We start from the raw sequence: 26931 nt of genomic DNA on the forward strand, positions 1-26931 counted from the left end.
TTTTCCCAGTATCTTCCGTCCAGAAAGATTCAACATAGTCTGACTAGGAAATAGGACACATAAAAAATGCATTCATTTCTTCATCAAGCATTTATTGACACATTAGTATGCATTTGATATCATATAAATTCCATAAAATATCAGTAGAACGTGACCCCTCACTTTAAGAAGTAGGTTATGGTTTAGTAGATATATACAGTCATAAAACATTAGGTCAGTATGGTATTGGAGTTTTTTATTATGGAGGTAAGTTTAGGGTAGGAATAAACACAAAATAAGCCTCACAAGGCTGGGTGGAGGGATGTATGAGAGAGGGTGCTAATCAGAGTCAAAGAGGACTTTGTATGTTCGTGAGAAGTACTGAGCCTTAAAAGTGTGTAGATAACTGCCTGGTGAAGGGAGTTGGAGAAGATTATCACTGTCATGGGAAGCAGCATAAGAAAAGTCATAGCTCCATTATGCTTAGCAAACTAATGCAGAAGCAGAAAACCAAATACCACGTCATCACTTGTAAGTGGGAGGTAAATGATGAGAACACATGGACACATAGAGGGGAGCAACACACATTGGGGCCTCCCAGAGAGTGGAGGGTGAAAGGGGGAAAGGAATAGGAAAAATAACTAATTAGTACTAGGCTTGATACCTGGGTGACAAAATAATCTTACAGCAAAGCCCTGTGACACAAGTTCACCTGTGTAACACACCTGCACATGTATGCCTGAACTTAAAATAAAAAGTACACACACACACACACACACACACGGCATAGTTGGATGTAAGGGCTCAGCTTGCTTTCTGCCCTCTTCTCTAAATGTGTTTGTGATCATTCTCTTCTCTGAACTTGTACTAATATCTATCTTTTCCTATTTATTATTTATTTTGCCATGTTTAATGCAAAGATTTTCCATTATAGGGAGAAATATAAATTAGAAATGTCTAAAATTGTAAAAAAAAAAAAAAAGTGTCTGAGTTTAGCACAAACTAGCATTTCTACAGACATTCTGCAAATGTTCCCTCTGCCTCTGGTGGGAGGAAGGAACCCACAGCTGGCTCTGAAGGGAATGTAAATATGCACATTAGACACAATCACCTTATTCAAATTTTATGCTATCATTTTACAACAAGCAGGAAGAATAACCTTGGCTGATGAGATTCTGAAACACATTTTGAATTGGGAGTCTTGGTTAGTCATACAACAATTTGTCAGAATAGGAATTGTTCTGTTACTTCACATATCCCTACTTTACTCGTTTGAAAGAAAAGCATGAAATCATCTTATATCCTCAGTTTACCTCCCTTTCCATTGAAAAGTCAGTATTAGGTGAATTTTGTCATTTTCGTTCCATTAATTTTTTTCCCATTGACTTTCATTCAGTTCGTGTTGTCATTTTTGGTAATTCTCAGGCTATTCACACGACATGAACCTAGTTAGTATCCTGAGAACTATGGACCTATCCCTACCTGAACTCCCTCACATCAATATCCTCCCTACCCATCTTCCTATCAATGAACCAATATTTCCAAAATGAAAACAGAAAATATGACTCTTGTGTGCTCAGAGCCTTTAACAACATCTCACTGCCTGCACAGCAAAGCTAAGAACTTTATTTCACCCAGTGATTTCTACGGTTTGACTCCAAGCATTTTATTTTCTAAGCATACCTTCAGCACTCACCATTTTGAATCTTTTTTTTTTTTAAACTACACTTAAAAAAACAGTATTTATCTTGTTGTACATGATAAATACAATTTTAATTTGTCAATTACAAATAAATGAATAAGTAAAGAAATAAAAACAAAGTAAGTAAAGAAATAAAAACAAAACAAACAAAAAAACTATATTTTAAAATTTCAATAGCTTTGAGGGCACAAGTTTTGAGGATTGTAAATCATGCGACTATAAAGACACATGCACATGTATGTTTATTGCAGCACTATTCACAATAGCAAAGACTTCGAACCAACCCAAATGTCTATCATTAATAGACCGGATAAAGAAAATGTGGCACATATACACCATGGAATACTGTGCAGCCATAAAAAGGATGAGTTCATGTCCTTTGCAGGGACATGGATAAAGCTGGAACCCATCATTCTTAGCAAACTATCACAAGGATAGAAAACCAAGCACCGCATGTTCTCTCTTATAAGTGGGAGTTGAACAATGAGAACACATGGACATGGGGAGGGGAACATCACACTCAGGGGCTTGTTGGGGGGTGGGGGACTGGAGGAGGGATAGCATTAGGAGAAATACCTAATGTAAATGACGAGTTGATGGGTGCAGCAAACCAACATGGCACATGTATACCTATGTAATAAAGCTGTACTTTGTGCACGTACCTTAGAACTTAAAGTATAATTTAAAAATCCATGATAATAGTGGTATCATGTGATCAGCTTTCTGATTAAATACTGACTCATTCATTCCATAGTATTTACTGAGCCCAACTGTGGGTCAGGCCCTTTGCTAGGTCCTGGGGACACAGCAGTAACTTTAGTTGGCTGAAGTAGTGGAAAGACAGTTGGAGTGGCCACAGGTAACTCCATTTACTCTTTTGCACAAGAAAATTAAATACACATGTCCTAGGTGCCAAAGGTGTTTATGGAATCAAGTATATGAGCTGCCTTTAGGGAAATATTAAGCCTAACTCTGGACTGGGCTTAATCCAGCCCCATAAGTTTACAAATTGAGTAATTTGGGGCATGCATTTTAAACATTTTTCATCTGTGGAATTAGAACACTACTACCTACCTCACATTTTGGAGCACATTAAATGAAAAATGCCCAGGAAAAAAAGCTATGTTTTTATAAAACAGTGTTTATCTTGCTGTACATGATAATTATATACAATTTTAATTTGTCAATTAAAAATAAATGAATAAGTAAAGAAATAAAAACAAAACAAACAAAAACCTATATTTTAAAATTTCAATAGCTTTGAGGGTACAAGTAGTTTTTGGTTACCTGGATGAACTGCCTAGTGGTGAATTCTGAGATTTTAGTGCACCTATCACCTGAGTAGGGTACACTGTACTTAATATGCAGCTTTTTAAATCCCCTACTCCCCTCCCACTCTCTCACCTTTTCAGTTTCCAGCGTCCATTATACCACTGTGTGTGCCTGTGCATACCCATAGCTTAGCTCCCACTTGTAAGTGAGCACATACGGTATTTGCCATTTCTGAGTTACTTCACTTAGAATAGTGACCTCCAGCTCCATCCAAGTTGCTGTGAGAGGCATTATTTCATTCTTTTTCGTGGTTTAGTCGTATTCCATGACGTATACCCCATTTACTTTATCCACTCATCGGTTGAAGGGCACTTAGGTTGGTTACAGATCCTTGCAGTCGTGCATTGAGCTGTGATAAACATACATATATTTGTGTCTTTTTGATATAATGACCTCTTTTCCTTTGGGTAGATACCCAGTAGTGGGATTGCTGGATTGAATTTTAGATCTACTTTTAGTTTTTTGAAAAATCTCCATACTGTTTTCTATAGTGGTTATACTAATTTACATTCCCACCAGCTGTGGATAAGCATTCCCTTTTCACCACATCCATGCCAACATCTATTTTTTTTTTGACTTTGTAATAAAGGTCATGCTGGCTGGGGTAGGGTAGAATCTCACTGTGGTTTTAATTTGCATTTCCCTGATTATTGGTGATGTTGAACATTTAAAACAAATTTGTTTGTTGGTCATTTGTATATCTTATTTTGAGAAATGTCTATTCATGTCATTTGCCCACTTTTTGATAGGATTATTTGTTTTTTCTTGCTGATTTGCTTGAGTTCCTTGTAGATTCTGGATATTAGTCCCTTGTCAGATACATAATTTGCAAAATATTTCTTTTTGAATCTTCTTACAAAGACAAGTGAATCATTCACACATCCTCTTCCAATGTTCTCCAGATGACTTTGAGTTTTCTTAAACAGTCTTATAAGTTATTTTCATTTTTGTTTATAATTTGTTTTGTGTTTTTGACATTTTGAAAGTTAAGGAATTTTATTTATTTTCATTTTTATTTTTTGAGATGGAATCTCACTCACTTTGTCTCCCGGGCTGGAGTGCAGCAGTGTGATCTTGACTCACTGCAACCGTCCACCTCCTAGGTTCAAGCAATTCTCCTGTCTCAGCCTCCTGAGTATCTGTGACTACAGGTGTGCACAACCACACTTGGCTAATCTTTGTATTTTTATTAGAGATGGGGTTTCACCATGTTGGCCAGGCTGGTCTTGAGCTCCTGACCTCAAGTGATCCACCTGCCTCAGCCTCCCAAAGTGCTGGGATTAAAGACATGAGCCACAGCACCCAGCCGAAATGTTAAGGAGTTTTAATAGATTTATCTAAGGGTTCCTTCAAACAAATTTTATATTTATAAGAATACCGCAATGCATCTTTAACTCTTATTAATTATATATATTCTTTTGAGTATATCTATTTTTCTTCACTAGTAAGGACTGTTAGCCAACTTGGTTAAATAATGCCTAAATAAATAAAAAATTTTAAAAATAATTTTTAGTTTTTGGCAGTTCAGTCATTGAATAAACTTGTATGAGATGATTTGAATTTATATCATGTATTTTGGTTCCTTAAATATGTCTTTTCATTTTCCTCCAGTTAGTACCAATGTGACACATGTCAGAAATGATTTTCTACCTCTTTCATACCAACCATACCCATTTAAAAAGTTTTAAAGTCTTTGTTTTAATTAGTTTTATCTAAAAAGGCTTCCTCATCTGATTGTGCTTACAACCAAATCTCAGTAAGGTATTTCATATGCAGATTACTTGTTGACAGTTGAAAATCATGGAGATATTGTTCACTCTGTTTTGAGAGAAGTTTATTTTTAGTGGTAGGTCATTGTGGATTTTTTGATATGCATGTAAATATGCACTTTGATCGGCTTTAATAATCAGTCCCCAGACAACTCCAAAGTTGAAACCATTCATAATTTTTAAAGATGAGCCTTGAACTGAAATGAAGAAACATGGATTGATGTTCCAAGTCAGCAGCACATTAGGGATGAAAAATGAACAGTTTGGGAAAGTTAGTCTCCATGATCCTCTCAGCTCGTGTATTCTGTATTAATTGTTTTGGATGTACCCGTTCCATTCCTGTCTTAGGTGCAGATCCCCCTGGAGGGATGGGATTGGCCAATGAGAGTTCCCTAATGGATTTCATCCTTTTAGGCTTCTCAGACCACCCTCGTCTGGAGGCTGTTTTCTTTGTATTTGTCCTTTTCTTCTACCTCCTGACCCTTGTGGGAAACTTCACCATAATTATCATCTCATGTCTGGATCCCCTTCTTCACACCCCGATGTACTTCTTTCTCAGCAACCTCTCTTTACTGGACATCTGCTTCACTACTAGCCTTGCTCCTCAGATCTTAGTTAACCTGCGAGGACCAAAGACCATCACTTATGGTGGTTGTGTGGCACAGCTTTATATTTCTCTGGCACTGGGCTCCACTGAATGTATCCTCTTGGCTGTCATGGCCTTGGATCGGTACGTTGCTGTCTGCAAACCCCTCCACTATGTAGTCATCATGAACCCACGGCTATGCCAACAGCTGGCATCTATCTCCTGGCTCAGTGGTTTGGCCAATTCTCTGATCCATGCAACTTTTACCTTGCAATTGCCTCTCTGTGGCAACCATAGGCTGGATCATTTTATTTGCGAAGTACCAGCTCTCCTCAAGTTGGCTTGTGTGGACGCCACTGTCAATGAATTGGTGCTTTTTGTTGTTAGTGTTCTGTTTCTTGTCATTCCACCAGCACTCATCCTTATCTCCTATGGCTTCATAACTCAAGCCGTGCTGAGGATCAAATCAGTAGAGGCAAGGCACAAAGCTTTCAGCACCTGCTCCTCCCACCTTACAGTGATGATTGTTTTCTATGGCACCATAATCTACATGTACCTGCAACCCAGTGAAAGCTATGCCCAGGACCAAGGGAAGTTTATCTCCCTCTTCTACACCATGGTGACTCCCACTTTAAATCCTATCATCTATACTTTAAGGAACAAGGATGTGAAAGAGGCTCTGAGGAAACTTCTCTCGGGAAAATTGTGATTCCTATGGACATGATATGCAAGGAATTCATTGTAAGACATGTAGCTATTCAACTTCTACTTAGTCAAACCCATAGTTCTAAATTTCACATGAGCTATATTACTATTCACTTATTTTCTTTTCATAAGGGACTTTTTCCTTTTCTATGTGTAACTAAGTAAAATGTTTATATGTTTATTTGGGAGCATACACTATTGAAAAGAGAGCTGTGGATGGTTGTAAATTGTGATCCTTACCACAAAGTCTCTATTTTATGTCTGACACTTATTCCCAGGGATTCAGAAAGATAAATTATTAAATATTTACCACTTATTTATCCAGGTTATGAGGATTTTCTTCATTTTTAATAAAATGTTCAGTTTCCTGCCAAACACTTCACATTTACACAGTAATGTCCTTCATTATAGTTTTATGTTGAAAATAAGGAATTCCTGCATGTGCTCATAGTTCAAATTTATTGGTCAGTAGGATATTGTATTAGCTATTATTAAACAACCATTCCAAATACATTTTAAGAATTTAATAAGGGGCAACAAGAACAAAATATGCTAAACACATTATTTTTCATAACTTAGAGAGTGCATCTCTTTTTGTGTTCTGAGGCCACTTTGTCCTTGTACAGAGCCATGCTCATCTTCTCTGTATTATTTCAATGTTAGCATATGAGTTGCGGAAGTAAGCACTGAGGTCACTTTATGCATGGTAGGTACAAGACTTTTGAAAGAATAAAATAATCAAATAATTTTGTTCTAAACCTTTTCATACATTTGATCAATGAGAATAATTGGACTTAAAAGACATTATTATTTTCTTTTTTGAAAAATACAGCTTCATTGATATATAATTGATATACATATTTAATGTATAAAATTTGATGAGTATGATATATACATATACCCTTGAAAATATCACCACAAAGTAACACACACAACCATTACATCTAGAAGTTTCCTTGTGCCTCTTATTTGTGCTTGTTATAACACAACATATGATCAACACTTTTAACAAATTTTTCAGTCCACAATACAGCACTGTAAACTATAAGCACTATGCTTTACAACAGATCTCTAGAACTTATTCATCTTGCATAAATGAAACTTTGTACTCATTGAACAAAAACTCCCCATTTTCTTGTCTCTCATCCCCTAGTAACCATTATTCTATTCTCTACTTCTAAGACGGTGACTATTTTAAATATTGAATATAAGTGAAACCACACACTACTTGCCCTTCTGTGACTAGCTTTTTAATTTACATAATGTCCTCCAGTTTCATTCATATTGTTGCAAAGGAGTCAATTCAGCAAGAGGATATAACAGTTGTAAACATATATGCACCTGACACTGAAGACACAGATTATATAAAGCAACTATTATTAGAGCTAAAGAGAGAGATAGGCTCCAATGCAATAATAGTTGGAGACTTCAACAACCAACTTTCAGCATTGGACAGATCTTCCAGACAGAAAATCAACAAGGAAACATTGGACTTAATCTGCACTATAGACCAAATGTACCTAATACACATTTACAGAACATTTCATCCCAGAGCTGCAGAATACACATGCTTTTTTCTCAGCACATGGATCATTCTCAAGTATAGACCATATGTTAGGTCAAAAACAAGTCTTAAAACATCCAAAAAATTGAAATAATATCAAGCATCTTCTCTGACCACAATGGAATAAAACTAGACATTAATAACAAGAGGAATTTTGGAAACTATAAAAACACATGGAAATTAAGTAATATGCTCCTGAATGACCAGTGGTCAATGAAGAAATTAAGAAGGAAATTGAAAAGTTTCTTGAAATAAATGATAATAAAAACACAACATACCAAAGCCTATGGGATACAGCAAAACCAGTACTAAGAGGAAAGTTTATAGCTATAAGTGCCTACATCAAAAAAGAGGAAAAATTTCAAATAAACAATCTAATGATGCATTTTGAGCAACTAGAAAAGCAAGAGCAAACCAAACCCAAAATTTGTAGAAGAAAAGAAATAAGAAGATCAGAGCAGAAATAAATGAAATCAAAATTGAGAAAAAGGTCAACGAAACAAAAAGTTGATTTTTTGAGAAGTTAGACAAAATTTATGAAACTTTAGCCAGACTGAGAAAAAAGGGAAAATATCTGAATAAATAAATTCAGAATAAAAAAGGACATTATAACTGATTACTGCAGAAATTCAAAGGTTCATCAGTGGCTACAATGAGCAACTATATGCTATTAAATTGGAAAATCTAGAAGAAATGAACAAATTTCTAGACACATAAACAACCTACCAAGAATGAACCATAAAGAAATTCAAAATCTGAACAGGCCAGTAACCAGTAGCGAGGTCAAAGCCGTAATAAACAGTCTCCCAGTGTAGAAAAGCTCCAGGACCCAGTGGCTTCATTGCTGAATTCTACCAAACATTTAAAGAAGAACTAACAGAATCCTACTCAAACTATTCCAAAAAATAGAGGAGGAGGGAATACTTCCAAACTTATTCCATGAGACCAGTATTACCCTGATACCAAAACCTGACAAAGACACATCAGAAAAGGAACACCACAGGTAAATATCTCTTATGTTATGGATGCAAAAGTCCTAACAAAAGTCTAGCAAACTAAATTCAACAATATATTAGAAAGATTATTAATCATGACCAAGTGGGGTTTATCCAAGGGATGCAAGGATAGTGTTAAACTTTGCACTATAACAATAGCTTAAAACATGAAAAATATAATTATATAATTGAATGTTGCAAAGTCATGTTTTCACATTATTAAAAAGCAGTGATGTGTGGTTTTCATGAGATACAAGTTGAATTAACTTGTATTTTCCTTATCATGGAATATCCAGATTTATTGGGTGAACATGGTAAAGACCGAAAAAGTTGCCTTGGGATAAGAAGTAAAGGATAAAATAACTCACATAAATTTTGTGTATTTCTGCAAAGTGAAACATAATATGAATAAAATAACTGGAAACAGCACCGTTTTCATTTTAGTTGATGAGCAGACAATTGTAAAGACATAATTTTCAAAACTATGATCATGAAACTGCTTCCAAAATAAAGAAAATAGTAAAACTTGTGGATTTGCCTAAATCAGAGTCTTAGAAATCTGTCTTTTGAGAATTCAGAGTGAAGACACAAGCTATGTGTACGAGGCACTTAAACAAATTATACCAGCTTTCCATTTAGGAGAAGAAAACTGAAAACTTAGGGCCATGATCTCTATGTAGATGGAGAACTTACATATTTATTAAGATAATGAAATTGTGGAATAAATGGCTTGCTTCCAGTGATTAAAAATTATCTGCAATATTTTGACCATATTTTTTATGAATTGCAGTGAAGAATTATAAAATATTTGACCACTGTATAAATCTTTAATACAGATATAATCTTTAATACACTATAGGACATGAATAACCTCCTCCAAATTCGTTTTCCAGGATCTCTAAATAGACTATTTCAAACTTCAGGTTTATGATTTTAAAATTTTAATTCATTTTGCAACTAATGAACTGGAAATAAGAGTCTTCATTGTGAAGCATCTTCATATTTCTAGGTTTCTGATCAATCAGAAGGACAGAACTCTCTGGAAAAGTCATTAATATTTTTTCCCATGTCCAGCAATCAATGCATTTAGGTAAGAGTTTTCCAACTTAGTAAGAAAAATACGCAGGTCTTATTGAGCTTACTCCATTCCTATGAAGCAAGTTGTAGGCACTCTGGTGAAGAAATAATATACTTCTCACTGATACAAAAGCTATTACTATTGGATTTTCATGATGTAAGATTGCATGCCAAAATTACAGATCTCGATAAAGAGTAGAGGAAAGCAATGTGACACGGGGGCCCTAGGAAGGGAGAACGAGGAGTTCAAGTGAGAGTTTATAGTTCTAAGTAGGGTGGGGCAAACACATTTCACCTGGTGGGAAAAGATAAAGCAGTTCCTGAGAATTCTAGGAAATACACATCAGCAGGTAGATCAAAGTCCAAAATCTGAAATACTATCAAACTGTGGTAAGTTTACTATTTTTTTTCCTCTTGTCTTCAGGTGGCTTAACCTATGATGTAGGCCCAGTCATGGAAGAGCATCTTATGTAAATCCAAAATTAATCTAAAATGAGAAGTTTATATAAGGACTTTAGCATTTAGAAAGATGGAGTTGAAGTACTGTTTCTTTTTCCTTCTGCCAAGTTCAATTACAATCTTTGGACACTGTATATAAAACAAGCATAGGAAGATTCTGGAAGGTGAAGGGAATAAGACAGACCAGCTGGGTACTGGTTTGTTGTTGTTTTCTTCCTCCTGTATGTGCCAGCCTAGGTCTTGGAAAATCTCACTGTCCAGAAATGCTGAAGGGCACAGACCTAAAGAAAAAGTCCATATAAAACCCAAGTCTCTCCAGTCAAAGGACAAGGAAAAGGGAAGGCAAGCAAGACAGAAACTTCTAGACAATACCTTCTCCACTCCAGCCAAACACCACAGAAAAAACAGAGTCCTACCTCTAGTCCCACCAGAAACATTCAAACGGGGAACCTGGACATCCACTCTTACCTGATTTTGCCTCTCCCACCCCTTGATGGGCTGGTGTCAGCAGAGGCCTGCTGGAGAGTCTGAACTTTCGCCACAGCCCAACGATAACAAGCCCATCCACTATGGTGTCAGTAGAATTACGTGGAAGCAGTAACAAAGCACATTTGCCCATTACATCCACAGTGATATCCAGCACAGAGCTGGAAATCCCACCCTGCCAACAGCAATGAGGAGTCCTTTCTCTTCATGTAGGAGCCAAAGAAGTGGTGTTTGGAGGGAGTAACGCCAATTTTATTTTGGGGTGAAGATAAGATATTGGGGTGAGCAATAAGAGGATGTGCAGGAGTATTATTAACAGCAAGCAAGATCTTGAAAGGTATATGATTCCCCAAACAGTACTTCTCCATTTTGTTGGCATAGCAATTCAGAAGGACACTTTGGAAGAGGAGCTGGGTCATTCGTGACTTCTTAGTGCTCCTGTAGAACACAGGTGGCTCGTGCTAATTGATATGACTGAAGGCCCTGGAGTTCTCACAGTGCCAGATCACAAGGGCCATCCTGGCACTGAGTGGGCCTGTGGGTACCAACCCTGCAGGTTGGGTCCATGGGTACCAGCCTGGTGCTTGTGGCCACAGGGGAAAGTGGTCTGCGGTTGGTGGACTTAGAGCCTGTATCTGTAGGGCCAGCCTGGATACTGGGTCTGCTGGTGTTGGAATGGTGCCCAAGGCCCGGGTGGACGGCCGGGTGCTGTGGTCTTCAGGTGCCAATCTGGAACTGGGGTAGGCCTGAAGCCTGGGGTTATAGGGTTGGGTCTGGCGGCTGGGTGCGTGGGTACTGACATGGTGATTTGACCTGTTGGGCTAGTCTGTTTCTGAGGCAGGCCTAAAGACTGTGGCTGTGGGAGCCAGCCTGACGCAGGGGGATCTCTGGAGCCCGGAGCTTCTGAGGCTGACCTGGCAGTAGAGCAAACTTGGAGACTGTGTTTGCAAGTCAGCTTGGTATTGGGAATGAGGTGATGTGCGTAAGATGACACTGTCTTTCCCACCCTCTTCATTGCATGTTTTAACATTTCTGTGCTGCAATATCTCATCTGGTTTTCTTAGCTCGTGTGAAGGTCTTTTTGGGCATGAATAGTTGTTTGAATTGATGTTTCCGTGGGGGGATGAGAGTTGGAAAGTCCTATTCCACCAACCTGCCGATGTCATTTGTAGAAATAATTTCTTCAACAACAAAAGAAAAAACCAAAACAAACAAATTTTAAAAATGGAGAATTCTGTAATCCCAGAACTTTGGGAGTTCAAGGTGAGTGGATCACCTGAGTTCGGGAGTTCGATACCAGCCTTATCAACATGGAGAAATCCCGTCTCTACTAAAAATACAAAATTTCTGGGCGTGGTGATGCATGCCTGTAGTCCCAGCTACTCAGGAGGCTGAGGCAGGAGAATGGCATGAACCTGGGAGGCGGAGCTTGCAGTGAGCTGAGATCGCACCATTGTATTTCAGCCTGGGCGACAGAGCGAGACTCCGTTTCCCAAAAAAAAAAAAAAAAAGTGGAGAATTAATAGAAAAACAACATTGAAATTAATAAGTTCTATGTACCAAAACACTATAAAGAGAAATATAAAACTACAAACTTGAAAAAATATCTACAACTAATTTCATCAATAAAGACTTAGTATACTAATGAAAAATAATTTCGACATACTAATAAAAATAAACCCAATTTTAAATGAGGAAACATTTGAACAGCATTCCACAAAAGAAGCAATCTGGTGACCACTCAATCCATGTAGGGGTGAGGAATGGCATCAAATGAGACAGAGGATTAGATAAGAGTCAGAGCATTCAAGCATACAGGCCAGGTCAACAAATTTTACCTTTAATATCAAAGAAGTGCAGAGAAAGGTTTTAAGACAAGGGTGTCAGATTAGTTTTGTTTTTCTGTTGTTGTTATTTCTTCTTTTTTTTTTTTTTGAGACAGGATCTTGCTCTGTTGTTGAGGTTGGAGTGCAGTGGTGTGACTATGGCTCACCTCCATCTCCCTGGCTCAATAGATCCTCCCACCTCAGCCTCCCTAGTAGCTGGGACTACAGGCACATGCCACCATGCCCAGTGAGATGGTCTCAAACTCCTGGGCTCAAGCTATCCGTCCGCCTCAGTCCCACAAAGTGCTAGGATTACAAGCATGAGCGAGGACATCCAGCTAGATTAGCTTTGCGTTTAAAATTTGCCATTCATATACAAAATTGCCTTGGGATAGAAAGGGCAGTGAAAAGGCACAAATATACCTATCAGGGAAGAATATTAGGATAAAAATATTAAGAATGAAAGTCTAGTTCCAGAATCTCTGGTTGGGTTTATACCTATTGTCAAAGCGTAATTATTGGTCATTTCTTCTTTCACTCTCAGCACAAGTGCTCTATCTAATCGAGTCTCTGGGTGTGTGGAAGGTTATATTATTCAATTAATTCCCATTCTTTTATCCCACATCACAGAAAAGAATATTTCTTATTATTGCTAGTCACTGAACTAATCAAAGCTTTGCTTTGCTTCTTGCTCCCCAAGGACATATTTACAGGAAATCTTGTCTCCAGAGACTTCTGAATTATAGAGAGTTTCTCTCATTAGGATCTCACTTATTAACCACCATTTCATTACAAATATTGAATCACAGCTAAACGGAAACCAGATGTGGCACTCATCAAGTTTGTATTTTTGAATCAGGGAGAAGATAAAGATATTTGCCGTCGCAACTTGGAGGCTACAGCCACATTGTTAGATTAAGGCATTTTTCAATTTTATCTGATATGTTCAGGTAAACCAAGGCTCCTTCTCAAAGAAACAGAAATTTGAAATTTTGAATGACTGAAGTTCCTCAATGGCCCAGTTCAACAAAAATCAGCTCACAGCATGCAGTAAGTTCAATACCATAAGTGGAAAATAAAACCATAATAATGTTATATTATTTTTCAATTAATAGATTGCACTGATATGTTTCCATACCATCTTCTTATCTGATTTATAGATTAAGCACAATACATTTTAGAATACACACTCATTTCTTTTTTTGGGGTGATAGCAGTTCTGGATCTGGGTATGAGCAATACACATCCGTGAAAGCAGGTAAAAGAAAAAAGGGAGTAGTATAATACGAGTCTTGATGTGTGGTGAAATTGGATGAGTCCATATTTCCTTTCAGTGGTGAAAGTTGTGTGTGTGCCTGTGTGTGTGTTGTCTCGATGTATGGTGGGATTGGATGAGTCCATATTTCTTTTCAGTGGTGAAAGTTTGTGTGTGTGTGTGTGTTCAATGAAAAGGATGTTCTGTGTACATTTAAACATGTTTGCATTTACTGAATTTTTAAAAATTCATAATAAATGAGTCAATTCCAATGCCTGTCAATGCTGTATAATAGTTCTCATTTTAGAATCCTTGATATTTCTCTTCCTGATTTTAGTGTCACCATATCATTCCTTTAAACATTTTAATAAAAGAGATGTTAATTAATGGTGCCCTGGTAAATTGTAATCAGAATAGATTCCCAAGATGAAGTCTGTTCTTTTGCTTGGTCATAAGAAGCATTTTTCTTTCCAATTGGTTGTACCTGTCCGTTAAACAACCAGCTATTTAGGTAATCAATGTCAGAAAACTAGAACAAATAGAAACACATTTTCCAGTAGAGAGACACTCAGTTGACTCCATTTTGGTTTTCTTTCCCTGTTTAACTTTTGATTTGCCCTAGAAAGACCAGGAAATCAGTGACTGCCTAGAGTGAGAACTGGCAGAAGAAGAGATTATATACAAAGAAGGATAAGGAATCTTTTGGATATATGAAAATAGTCTGCCCTGATTGTGGTGGTGGTTTCATAGGAATATACAACTGCCAAAACTCCTAGAATTGCATACTTTAAATTGATACAATTTACTGTACATAAATTCCAGCTACATTATTTGATATGGGTGAAAATCCATTTCAGAGTTTGGCTTAAACACTATAGAAGTCTGGGAATGAGGACACCATTTTACTGGACTGGACTAATCCAAAGCAAAATTAAAAAAATAAAAATAAAATGAGTCACAGATGCTAGGAAAGATCATTATAGAAATTGTTCAATATTTTTAGGGGTCTTGAATACATATTTGATATTCTTTTTCTTTGAATCTCAACATTGAAGATGGATTCTGAAGACCAGCAAAAAGACTAGACTGATGTAAATGCACATTTTCTAGCAAATCCACAACCATATCCTAATCATACTATAAATACTTTTGTACCTCTGCCTTTTCCTATGTGGCTTTCTTCAAAAATATCAGTTTAAAAATCATTCAGTAAAATAGTTCTCAAGACCTAGCTCAGATACTGTTCTTGGCAACTCTTCCATAACAACACAAAATAAGACCGATCTCTTTTCTCGATACATCCTCTATCACCCTTTCTCATCACGTCTGTTATTGTTTATAATACCAGACTCCACTTAGTATTTTACCTCCCTGTGTCCTCTATTTGATTGTTTAAGTTTTGAATTCAAGAACTGTTTCTTATGAAATCTTTTACTCTAAGAGCCAACCATTGTGCTTTTTATGTGAGGTGTTTAACAAATGTCTCCTGATACTTTTTTGAAAGGCTGTGACTATAACCTCACTAAATAGTTATGACATAAGGAGCCTTTTTTCCAGATTACTAATACCACTTTGATTTTATTTTCATAAAAACTGAAAAGAACTATGAAAACCACTTGCAATGCTGTACTTTAACACATAAGGAGCAAATAAAATGCTTCAAAATAAATGTGTATATTCAATCAATGGAATAATACTCATTTTTTGTCCAAGTATGCATACTTCATTCTTTTATTATTACTATATATTTTCTTTGTTGATTATGTCGGTGTGGTTATTCATTCTCCCTTTTTAGTTTGCATTTTGGTTGTCCTCTTTATACACCTCACATACTAGGATGTACTTATTGAGAATATGCTTTGTATAAAGCACTATTCTGTGTAATTGAGATTTAGGTTTAGAACGATAGTATCCATGCTGCATATGAGTAACCTTATATTTAATTATCACAAATTTAAATGTCACTTGGGGTAGCCATATTTGATATTTCTGTAATCCGTTTTTTTTCTCTCTTTAGGAAGAAATGGAACGACCACAAATGATTTTAACCAAACTGAAGTTGCTGAATTTTTCCTCATGGGATTTTCGAATTCCTGGGATATTCAGATTGTACATGCTGCTGTATTCTTCCTAGTTTACCTGGCAGCTGTCATAGGAAATCTCCTAATCATCATGCTTACCACTCTGGATGTTCACCTCCAAACCCCAATGTATTTCTTTTTGAGAAACTTGTCTTTCTTAGATTTTTGTTACATCTCTGTCACAATTCCAAAATCTATTGTCAGTTCCTTGACTCATGATACTTCCATTTCTTTCTTTGGGTGTGCTCTGCAAGCCTTCTTTTTCATGGACTTGGCGACTACAGAGGTAGCCATCCTTACAGTGATGTCCTATGACCGCTATGTGGCCATCTGCTGGCCCTTATATTATGAGGTCATCATAAACCAAGGTGTCTGTCTGAGGATGATGGCCATGTCATGGCTCAGTGGGGTGATCTGTGGATTCATGCATGTGATAGCAACATTCTCATTACCATTCTGTGGGCGCAATAGAATACATCAATTTTTCTGTAATATTCCACAGCTCCTAAGCCTCTTAGACCCCGAAGTAATTACCATTGAGATTGGAGTCATGGTTTTTGGTACAAGTCTTGTGATAATCTCCTTTGTTGTAATTACTCTCTCCTACATGTACATTTTTTCTGTCATCATGAGGATTCCTTCTAAGGAGGGTAGATCAAAAACATTTTCTACCTGCATTCCACATCTTGTGGTTGTAACACTCTTTATGGTATCTGGCAGCATTGCCTATGTGAAGCCAATTTCAAATTCTCCCCTGGTTCTGGATGTTTTACTGTCTGTGTTCTACACAGTCGTGCCCCCGACCCTGAACCCCGTCATCTATAGTCTGAGGAATAGAGACATGAAGGCGGCCCTGAGAAGGCAGTGTGGTCCCTGAGAAGGCAGTGTGGTATGCTAGATGAAGAATTCGATTAGGGACCAGACTCTTGAACTTTTTTTCTAATCAGGCAATTTGTAAACTTTCTGGGCTTATATTTTCAATTGGTTGCTGAGTTCTTTCTTGGTTTTTAAATTAAATTCAGCTATAGTTTACCATACTCTCCATATTTGGGTGAATTCAACCCTAGAATGCACTAAAAGGTACTTTGGGGTATTCAAAATATTAGAACTTGTGTGTTTATTCATTTTTATGTGTTGTCTGTCTCAAAATTTTATAAATTATATTGTACTCAGTAATGCAATATATTAATATAAAAGTGAATTACTAATATAAAATGAATTACTACAGTATGTGTATATTAATTATAGTAGAACAAGATCATATGGATTAAAAACAACCAAATGGAAAATAAACAAAAGGTAATACTGTGTGCTCAAAATTTCTTCAGCATTATAAAGTATGATCAAATAGGCTAGAGATCAGTGCTTTGGGGGTACATCTATTGGGTGAGATGAAATATATGCAACAATATCACAAACAATTAAGGTTCACATACATTTATGGTGCTGTGTATAGGAAGGTTCATAGAGGAGAAATGTCATTTTCATTGTATTTTAATTAAACACAATATTGTGTTAAGCTAACTAAAATCTTCTTCCATTTTTCCTCTGCATAGGAAAGCATGAACTGAAAGTTATTATGCATTATTCCCAGAATGTTTTTATGTGTATTCTATGTAAATATTCATCTATACAATGCATAGCATCATTTTATAAATTAATACTTAAACTATAATATAAATAGCATCCTACCTTAGTTATCCTTTTTAAAGTCCTTTAAATTGTATTTTTAATTGACAAATAAAAATAATTATATATGTTTATGGGGTAAAAGTGATATTTTAATACATGTTTGCAATGTGGAATGATTAAATCAGGCAATGTAATATATCATCTGAAACATTTATCATTTATTTGTGGTGACAATGTTTAAAATCCTCTCTTTAAACTATTTTGAAACATACAATACATTGGTATGAATTAGAGTAATCTTGCTGTGCAACAGATCACCAGAACTTATTCTTCCTGTCTAACTGGAACTCTGTACTCCTTGACCAACATTTCCCCGTTACCAATCTATCATGACCCTTGCCCGCATCTTCTGGTCACCACCGTTCTACCCTGTATTTTTATGAGTTTGACTTTTTTAGATTGCACATGTAAGTGAGATCCTGTGGTATTTGTCTCTCTGTGACTGGCTTATTTCACTTAACATGATATCCTCTCTAGTTTCATCCATATTGTCACAAATGACAGAATTTCATGTTTTTTTTTTTTTCCAAAGCTAAATAGTATTCCATTGTGTGTGTATACTACATTTTAAAAATCCATTTGTCCATGATGGACACTTAGATTGATTCCATATTTTGGCTATTGCAATGCTGTGATGCATATGGAAATACAGACATGTCTTTGACCTACTGATTCCAGTTCCTTTGGATAGATGCAAGCGTACCTCATTGCATTGCACTTCATTTACTGAATTTCACAAATACTGCATTTTTTACAAATCAAAGGTTTTTGGTAACTTTGCACTGGGCAAGTCTATTGGCACCATTTTCCTGACAGCATGTGCTCACTTCACGTCTGTATGTCACATTTTAGTGATTCTCACAATATTTCAAACTTTTTCATTATTGTTATATTTGTTTTGGTGATCTGTGATCAGTGATGTTCAATGTTACTATTATATTTGTTTGGGGGAGCCATGAACTGTTCTCATATAAGATGATAAACTTAATAAGTGTGTGTGTTCTGACTCTCTGTTGACTGGCTGTGTCCCCATCTTTTTTCCTCTCCTTAGGCCTTGCAATTTCCTTACATACAACAATATGAAAATTAGGTCGATCAGTAATCCGACAAGGCCTCTGAATTTTCATGTGAAAGGAAGAGTTGTCTGTCTCTCACTTTAAATCAAAAGCTAGAAATCATTAAGCTTAGGGAGGAAGGTACAGTCACTCAAATTACGAAAAAATGCAACATCTAAAAGAAAACATTGATAACTGCAACTTTATTAAATGTAAGGCTTTATGTTCACCCACAGTCATCTTAAAGTGGAAAAAATCCCAAACTACACACCCGTAGAACCTAATTGCCAAAGGATTGGCACTCTGAATATGAAAATGACTCCTTTAAATCAGGAACAGATCAAGAACATGTAAAAATGTGCATTGTACTTGAAGAGTACATTATCCTGGAAAAGTCATCTCACAGCAGAGAAAACATAATTTGTCCAGTAACACAGGCAAGCTTTCTAAAATGTCTGATAACATCAAGTGTTGGTGGGCTTAGGAACGACTTGGACACTCACACTGCTGTTGTTAGTGAACACAATGATCCATATCTTGTTAATTTTCTGTCTCAATGATCTGTCTAATATTGACAGTGGGGTATTAAAGTCTCCCACTATTATTGTGTGGGAGTCCCAAGTCTCTTTGTAGGTCTCTAAGAACTTGCTTTATGAATCTGGGTGCTCCTATATCGGGTGCATATATATTTAGGATAGTTAGCTCTTCTTGTTGCATTGATCCTTTTACCATTATGTGATGTTCTTCTTTGTCTCTTTTGCTCTTTGTTGGTTTAAAGTGTGTTTTATCAGAGATTAGGATTTCAACTCCTGTTTTTTGTTTGTTTGTTTGCTTGTTTGTTTGTTTTTGCTTTCCATTTGCTTGGTAAATATTCCTCCCTTTATTTTGAGCCTATGTGTGTCTTTGCATGTGAGATGGATCTACTGAATACAGCACACTGATGGGTATTGACTCTTTACCCAATATGCCAGTCTGTGTCTTTGAATTGTGGTATTTAGCCCATTTACATTTAAGGTTAATATTGTTATGTGTGAATTTGATCCTGTCATTATGATGCTAGCTGGCTATTTTGCCTGTTAGTTGATGCAATTTTTTCATAGTGTCAATGGTCTTTACAATTTGGTATATTTTTCCAGTGGCTGGTACCAGTTGTTCCTTTCCATGTTTAGTGCTTCCTTCAGGATCTCTTGTAAGGCAGGCCTGGTGGTGACAAAATCTCTCAGCATTTGCTTGTCTGTAAAGGATTTTACTTCTCCTTCGCTTATGAAGCCTAGTTTGGCTGGGTATGAAATTCTGGGTTGAAAATTCTTTTCTTTAAGAATGTTGAATATTGGCCCCTACTCTCTTTTGGCTTGTAGGGTTTCTGCAGAGAGATCTGTTGTTAGTCTGATGGGCTTCCCTTTGTGGGTAACTTGACCTTTCTCTCTGGCTGCTCTTAACATGTTTCCCTTCATTTCAACTTGGTGAATCTAATGATTATGTGTCTTGGGGTTGCTCTACTTGAGTATCTTTGTGGTGTTCTCTGTATTTCCTGAATTTGAATGTTTGCCTGTCTTGCTAAGTTGGGGAAGTTCTCCTGGATAATATCCTGAAGAGTGTTTTCCAACTGGGTTCCATGCTCCTCATCACTTTCAGGTACACCAGTGAAACATGGATTTGGTCTTTTCACATAGTCCCATATTTCTTGGAGGCTTTATATATTTCTTTTCACTCTTTTTTCTCTAATCTTGTCTTCTTGCTTTATTTCATTGAGTTCATCTTCAATCTCTGATATCCTTTCTTCTGCTTGATCGATTTGGCTATTGATACTTGTGTTTGCTTCACGAAGGTCTTGTGCTGTGTTTTTCAGCTCCTTCAGGTCATTTATGTTCTCTAAACTGGTTATTACAGGTAGCAATTAATCTAACCTTTTTTCAAGATTCTTTGGTTCCTTGAATTGGGTTAGAACATGCTCCTTTAGCTTAAAGGAGTTTGTTATTACCCACTTCTGAAGCCTACTTCTGTCAATTCATCACTCATTCTCGATCCAGTTTTGTTTCCTTGCTGGCAAGGAGTTGTGATCCTTTGGAGGAGAAGAGGTTTTATGGTTTTCAGAATTTTCAGCCTTTTTGTGCTAGTTTCTCCCCATCTAAATAGATAGTGGATTTATCTATCTTTGGTCTTTGATGTTGGTAACCTTCAGATGGGGTCTCTGAGTGGATGCCCTTTTTGTTGATGTTGATACTATTCCTTTCTGTTTGTTAGTTCTCCTTCTAACAGTCAGACCCCTCGGCTGCAGGTCTATTGGAGCTTGCTGGAGGTCCACTGCAGACCCTGTTTGCCTGGGTATCACCAGCAGAGGCTGAAGAACAGCAAAGATTGCTGCCTGTTCCTTCCTCTGGAAGCTTTGTCCGAGAGGGGCACCTGCCAGATGGCAGCCAGAGCTCTCCTGTATGAGGTGTCTGTCGGCCCCTACAGGGAGGTGTCTCCCAGTTAGAATGCATGGGGGTCAGAGACCCACTTGAGGAGGCAGTCTGTCCCTTATCAGAGCTTGAGCGCTGGCTGTGCTGGGAGATACGCTGCTCTCTTCAGTGCTGTCAGGCAGGGATGTTTAAGTCTGCTGAAGCTGTGCCCACAGCCACCCCTTCCCCCAAGTGTCTGTCCCAAGGAGATGGGGGTTTTATCTATAAGTCCCTGACTGGGCTACTGCCTTTTTTTCAGAGATGCCCTGCCCAAAGAGGAGGAATCTAGAGAATGCCACTGTCTTAAATAGCATTTTCAGGGTTGACATTGTGCAGTAGGTGAAATTTAGGCAAAAGATTAAAGGAGGTAAGGGAATTGGTCCTAAGTTATTTAGGGGAAGAATGTTCCAGACAGAGAAACATGTGCAAAGTCCCTAGGTAAAAGCTGCCTGGCATATTCCAAGAATGAGGAAGAGATTGGCATGGCTGGAGGGGAGTGAGTGAGGGTCAGGGAAGTGGAACACGCAGGTGAAGAGGCAGCTGAGTAGCAGATCTCCATGGAGGAAATGAGGGCCCACTGCAGGGCTTTGAGGAGTGACGTGATCTAACTGATTATTTTACAGTGCCCCTCTAGTTGCCCTGTAGGAGATCAAAGAAAGAACTGGGAAGCACCACTGTGGGCTGTTGGAACAATCCTGGCAAAAGACAATGGTGGCTCCAGCCAGGATGGAAGGGTTTGGGAGGGGCTTACCTCATGCTCTGTGATGGTTTATGTCTCTCTCATGAGGGTGTATGCATTTCCTCAATACCTGGCAGCAGCGGAATATTGGATCTATTTAAGATAAATATTAACAGCCTGATTATAGGTGTTATGTTATTATTCCAACAATAACCAGTCCCCTAATTCTCTTATTCCAGCTCAGTGTCCAACAATTCTGTCCAGTTCTGACACTAGCCGGAGTTAGCGCTGATCCCAGGGGTTAAGGGCTCAGTTCCCCAAGACCACCTCCACTTCAGATGCAGGCCAGAAATGGGCTATTTATACTCTGCCTAGCTCACTCTCAGGGTATTTACACTTCTGCTTAGCTCACTAAAAATGTGAGGGTTGGTAGTTTGTTTCAAACTATAACTCCACCACTCCTGTCCCCAGGTTTTAGAATTTTCTAGAATGGCTCATTCCTCAGGAAAGCGCTTTACTTACAGTCACAGTTTATCTTAAAGGATACATCTTAAAGGATACAGTTTAAGAGCAGTCAAATGCAAGAGATGTACAGGGTAAGGGGTGGGGTGGGGATGGAGATTCCCTGCCTTCTCTGGGGACACCAGCACCTCAATGTGTTCACCATCCTGAAAGCTCAGTCTCATTGTTTCAGGGGTTTTACTGAAGCTTCATTACATAGGCACGATTGATGGCAACTGGTGACTGGACTCAATCTTCAGCCCTTGTCCCCCTCCCTGCAGATCAGGGGGTAGGGCTGAGAGTTCAGTCCTCTATTCATGTGGTTGGTTGCCCTGGCCACCAGCTCCCATCTAGAAGCGATGTAGGGGCCATCTAGAGTCACCTCTTAGCATTAACTCAGGTAAGGTCAAAAGGGGCTCTTTATGAATAATGAAAGAAACTCCTATCACTCAGGAAATTCCAAGAATGTCAGGTGCCTTTTTACCAGGAATCAATGGCAAAGACCAAATAGATAAACATGTTGACCTTAACTTTTGAGACAGGGTCATGCCAGAGCTCAAGTGATCCTCCTGCTTCAGCCTCCCAAGTAGCTGGGACTAAGGTGCATGCATTCATACCTGGGTAATATTTTTCATTTTTTGTAGAGATGGGGTCTCCCTTTGTTGTCCAGGCTGGTCTTACATTCCTGGCATCAGGGATTCCTCCCGCATCAGCTTCCCAAACTGTTACAATTACAGGTGCGAGCCACTGCATCTGGCCCAAATATATGTTTTTGATGATAACACAATGGGAGTATCAAAAATTCAGATGGGAGAGCAGAGTCCAGTGTTCAGAAGAACAGGCAGATCAGTGAAGTCCAAGTGTCTGAAAACCAACCCAGGCAGGGAAGAGTAGGTGGGCAGTTGGAATGCCAAGAAAACTAGAGCCTGACATGGCTGATGAAGGATGGAAGTGGATGCGGGCTTTCAGCCATGAGCAGTTGGCAATAACTTAGAAGTGGAGCCTGGGTGTGGAGAAGGAGCAAGAGGATTTTCAATTTTTCAACCCCTCCTAGGTTTCAGGAGTTCATGAGTGTAAGTTCATGAATGTCAATGCATATTCACATGCATAGCTCCATGTCTCCAAATCTTCACTTGCTTGACAAGATCTCAACCCCATGTTTCTCTTGTCTCCTTAAATTCCTCCCCAGCTATTTCTGGGTGTCCTTGGAATGGTGATGTCTCAACATGGGCTTGGGAACACGTTTGCTCCTCTTCTTTCCACTTGAGTCCAGGGGCCTCGCCATGGCCTCTCCACCTGGTGGTCTTTGAAAGACATGATTCCTGTGCACCCAACAGACCCCTGTGAAATAGGAATACAAATGTCTCATAGGATGTCAGTGAAGATTCAGTAAGATAGTGTTTATAAAGCACTGAAGATTAAATAAGAATGTTTGATCCCTACTAAAACTCAGTTAATAGATGGTGTTGCTATTATTACTGTTCTTATTGTTAGGCACGGTTTTGAATTTCTCACCATCTTAATTGCCACTTAAAATGAACAACTGTCTTTGTGGATATAATTTCAGAGACAGCATGGGGACTAACTTTTTCAAATTATGAACCTAGTGCCTCCCACAGTGGTAGAAATTAAAATCCTGTGTGAAAACACAAATATGCTTGGGAGAGGTACTGGTTGTCAAGAAAGTTCTTTAGTTTCCTTCCTGTGTGAAGAAGCAAGCACGGCTCAAGGGGCCCTACCAAGGCCATGGAGAATGGTGATTGCTGCTCACAGCCACCCAGTCTGCGTTCTCCTTTCTAAAGGAGATCTAAAGAGGTGGGAGTAAATCAGTTCAGTTTGTAAAAAAACACACACACACACACACACGAAAATGTGCAAGAGGGAATCCCAGGGCCACTTTGGGGTGAGACCTTTTCCATGAGCAGGAAGGATGCTGAGGAACTAGAGCAGGGCCCAGGCGGGAAGAAGAACCAACAAGGTCACATGGCAGCTCAATCTGGCTGGGAGCTGAGCTCTGCAGTATGCTTGGGAATATAAATAATGGGGACATAAAAGAAAAAGAAAAAAAAACAGATTTCATTAGAAATGTAAAATCAACCAGGAGGGCAGCTCTGTCCTGCTGGGGCATAAAGCCATGGTGGAGGCCCAGGAAAGTCCTGTTGATGGAAAACAGTATCTGGGCTTTTGGCAGCAACAGATGACTTAGATAGGTTCCCTTGATTTCAGTACTCTCACTTTTACACTGAAATTAGGTTATTTGATTTCTCAGCACCCGGTAGAGTGCCTGCACAAGGACTGTGCAGTTAACATTTGCTGAACTCCACAGAATTGAGGATGGGGTGGAGAAAAGAGCAGAGTCCATCAGGAGAGGGAGGTAAAGTTGACATAAAGAAGTCTGAGATGCTCTAGAAACCCTTTCCCTACTTCACTTTTTTTTTTTTTTTTTTTTGGCATTAGCTTTGAGCATTAAGATGCAAAGTAAAAGAGAAGGAAAAGGAAGAGGCCCGGAGTGAGGATAGTGCATGGAACTCATCCTCATGAAATTCTTCTCTGGTTGCTGTTCCCATGAGGTTATGCGATCCCTGAGCACAGGAACTGTGCTCCTGGGTCCTGATACCAGTGTCCAGTTCATAGTAGGGGCTTCCCATCTTCTGATAAGAATAAATGAGCACTTCTCAGATCGGTGACTTGCTCCACCCCATAATAACCCTGGGAGGAGGGTGTGGTCAGTCCCGCTGTACAGGTGAGAAAGTGAGCTAGGAGCTGTAACTTATCCACACCCTCCCAGCAGCAGTTGTGAGAGCTGGGATCACACAGTTGATTCACTGCCACAGGGGAAAAGTGGAGCAGGGAGAGGGGTAGAAAGTGAAGAACAACTTAGGAAAATGAAGGAAAAGCAGAGGAGAAATTAACTGACTGGAAAAATAACAACAGTTGGAAGACACACGAAAAAGGGACAAGTGCATCAGAGTGTATTTTGGCACTTATTACTCTATTTCCTTTTTATACTACTTCCCTTTTTCAACTTAATCAGTTTTATGATGGAATGCTTCATGAGTTTACATCTTAAGTTTCCTACTATTGTCTCTAGGGCTGACATTTCATAAAAATACCCTATTAGCATGCATTAGATATATTTTAATGCACATACTGCTATAGCCAGCTCACTCCATTTCCAGATATTACATAAAATGTTGCAAGCCAGGATGTTTAATCAAAGGTGGTCAAAAATGTAAGAAGAAATCAGAAACCACATGTGTTTTTGATATTTCCTGGAGTGGCCAGTACAGCTGACGGTGTGTCACCTTTACAGCATCTAAGGGCCTGCGCCTCGTTTTTCTTTACTAATGCAAAGTCCCCTCAGATTTGTCACTTGATGTGTGACGGTGTTTAACCCTTCTCCAGGTTAATTCTCCTTTGGTAAAGCTTTCTTTGAATGAGCCAGGAATTCTCGCCACCAAGCAGCAAACCCTTACTAAAGTTACCAAAAGATTCAAAAGTCTGATGCGAAGTTCTATCATCTTATTTAGGCCTAACTTTTACAGCACTCTAGGGAATTCACGATTCCCTCTTTAGAAGTGGAAAAGGCGGGACTGCTGACTCAGAAACGGGACGTCCTTTCCCAGAGCATGTTTAATGTCACTAAAACTAAAAGTGAAGCAATTGTGTCTACCTTAGCCCGAAGAGAAGGGAAGTTGGTCGTCTGGCTTCTTGGTGAGTGGCCTGTCCTGGAAATCCCACCTGGGCCACAGGCATGTCGGTGTGAGGATCTAGTCTTCCCGAAAGCGGACTTGCCACGCTCTGCGACAGGCTTGGGAGATGGAGCCCGAGCCCTGGGTTCTCTCAGCTTCCAGCTTAGGAGGCGGAGTGGGAGGAGCGGGCCTGGCGGCCGTGGGGGCGGGTCTCCTCCACTAACGGTTTCCTGTAGCTGCTGCCGCCGCGCTCCTCTCCCGGCTGTGGCAGAGGCGCGTGGCGGCCGTGGGGGCGGGGCTCCTCCACTAACGGTTACCTGTAGCTGCTGCCGCCGCGCTCCTCTCTTGGCTGTGGCAGAGGCGCGCGCCTGCGCCGTGAGGATCCCGCCCTTGGGCTGCCTGAAACCTCTCTGAGCGACCTGGCGGCCATACCGCGGCGCGGGCGTTGGGGATTCACGCGAGCCTCACGACGCCGGCGACTGGAGACGGGGAACCTGGGCCGAACTGGGACGAGGCAGCGCGGGAGGACGCGCTGGGCGGACGCTGGGGCCGCGGAGCCCAACCGCCCTTGTTCTGGACGCCGCTTCGCGGTCCGCACCGGCGGGCGCCCTCTCCTGAGGGGAACTGAGGCGGGGCGCCGGCCACCACTCGTGATTTTCCATGACTCACCCTCTTAACACTGTGTCCCCTCAGCCCCCGCTTTCTGGAATTAAGATGATTTTCCACGGGCATTATAGTCAGAGGTTTTCTCTGAGACATCTGGAAAAGGTGACTCAATGATTACTCGTATTTTTCCATGTATGTTATACATTTAACTGGAATACTGGTAAATATCTTTATCTTTTATGACTTGGAAGTTTTTCCCAGTTTTGAATCAGAAATTTATGACGAAGAATCTTCTGCCATAATATAGGACCTATTACTTTGAGGAGTGAACTTAACAGTGCTAAACCGCACATGAAACGACTTGGTAGTGAAAACTTTGAAAAATAGGAACATTTCATGTCGTCACATGTATCCTCCAACACTGGGGAAAGTTCAACAGTTGCCTTAAA

General features: G+C 39.1%; 3 protein-coding genes and 1 non-coding gene across 4 annotated transcripts in view; 2 read left to right on the forward strand and 2 right to left on the reverse strand.

Moving 5' to 3' along the window:
• The window catches only part of LOC103881619, a 38518-nt gene extending 11910 nt beyond the window's left edge, over positions 1 to 26608 (reverse strand). The window contains exons 1-4 of the mRNA XM_031667964.1: positions 26440 to 26608; positions 25858 to 26339; positions 22802 to 23525; positions 21756 to 21836 (exon numbers count right to left, since the gene is read on the reverse strand). Of these exons, the coding sequence (XP_031523824.1) occupies positions 23406 to 23525; positions 25858 to 26339; positions 26440 to 26608 (771 nt within the window). The 3' untranslated portion in view covers positions 21756 to 21836; positions 22802 to 23405. The remainder of the gene's footprint in view (positions 1 to 21755; positions 21837 to 22801; positions 23526 to 25857; positions 26340 to 26439) is intronic.
• On the forward strand, positions 5125 to 6101 carry LOC101015388 (olfactory receptor 2G3). Its single transcript, XM_031660404.1, has one exon. The coding sequence runs from the start codon at positions 5151 to 5153 to the stop codon at positions 6075 to 6077; it is 927 nt and encodes a 308-aa protein (XP_031516264.1). The 5' UTR covers positions 5125 to 5150; the 3' UTR covers positions 6078 to 6101.
• LOC116272078 lies at positions 6650 to 6760 on the reverse strand. The gene has a single exon (XR_004180802.1). It is a non-coding gene; the product is annotated as a U6 spliceosomal RNA (small nuclear RNA).
• Positions 15760 to 16693, forward strand: LOC101015729 (putative olfactory receptor 14L1). Its single transcript, XM_031660413.1, has one exon. It carries the CDS (start codon positions 15812 to 15814, stop codon positions 16691 to 16693), a length of 882 nt encoding a protein of 293 aa, XP_031516273.1. The 5' UTR covers positions 15760 to 15811.
• Positions 26609 to 26931: the final 323 nt, after the last annotated feature.

Source organism: Papio anubis, chromosome 1 (genome assembly GCF_008728515.1).
Source record: "Papio anubis isolate 15944 chromosome 1, Panubis1.0, whole genome shotgun sequence".
Classification (NCBI taxonomy): domain Eukaryota; kingdom Metazoa; phylum Chordata; class Mammalia; order Primates; family Cercopithecidae; genus Papio; species Papio anubis.

Excerpts from the sequence above, each read along its gene's own strand:
- LOC101015388 (XM_031660404.1), top strand. The coding sequence starts at position 5,151 with ATGGGATTGGCCAATGAGAGTTCCCTAATGGATTTCATCCTTTTAGGC.
- LOC101015729 (XM_031660413.1), top strand. The coding sequence starts at position 15,812 with ATGGGATTTTCGAATTCCTGGGATATTCAGATTGTACATGCTGCTGTA.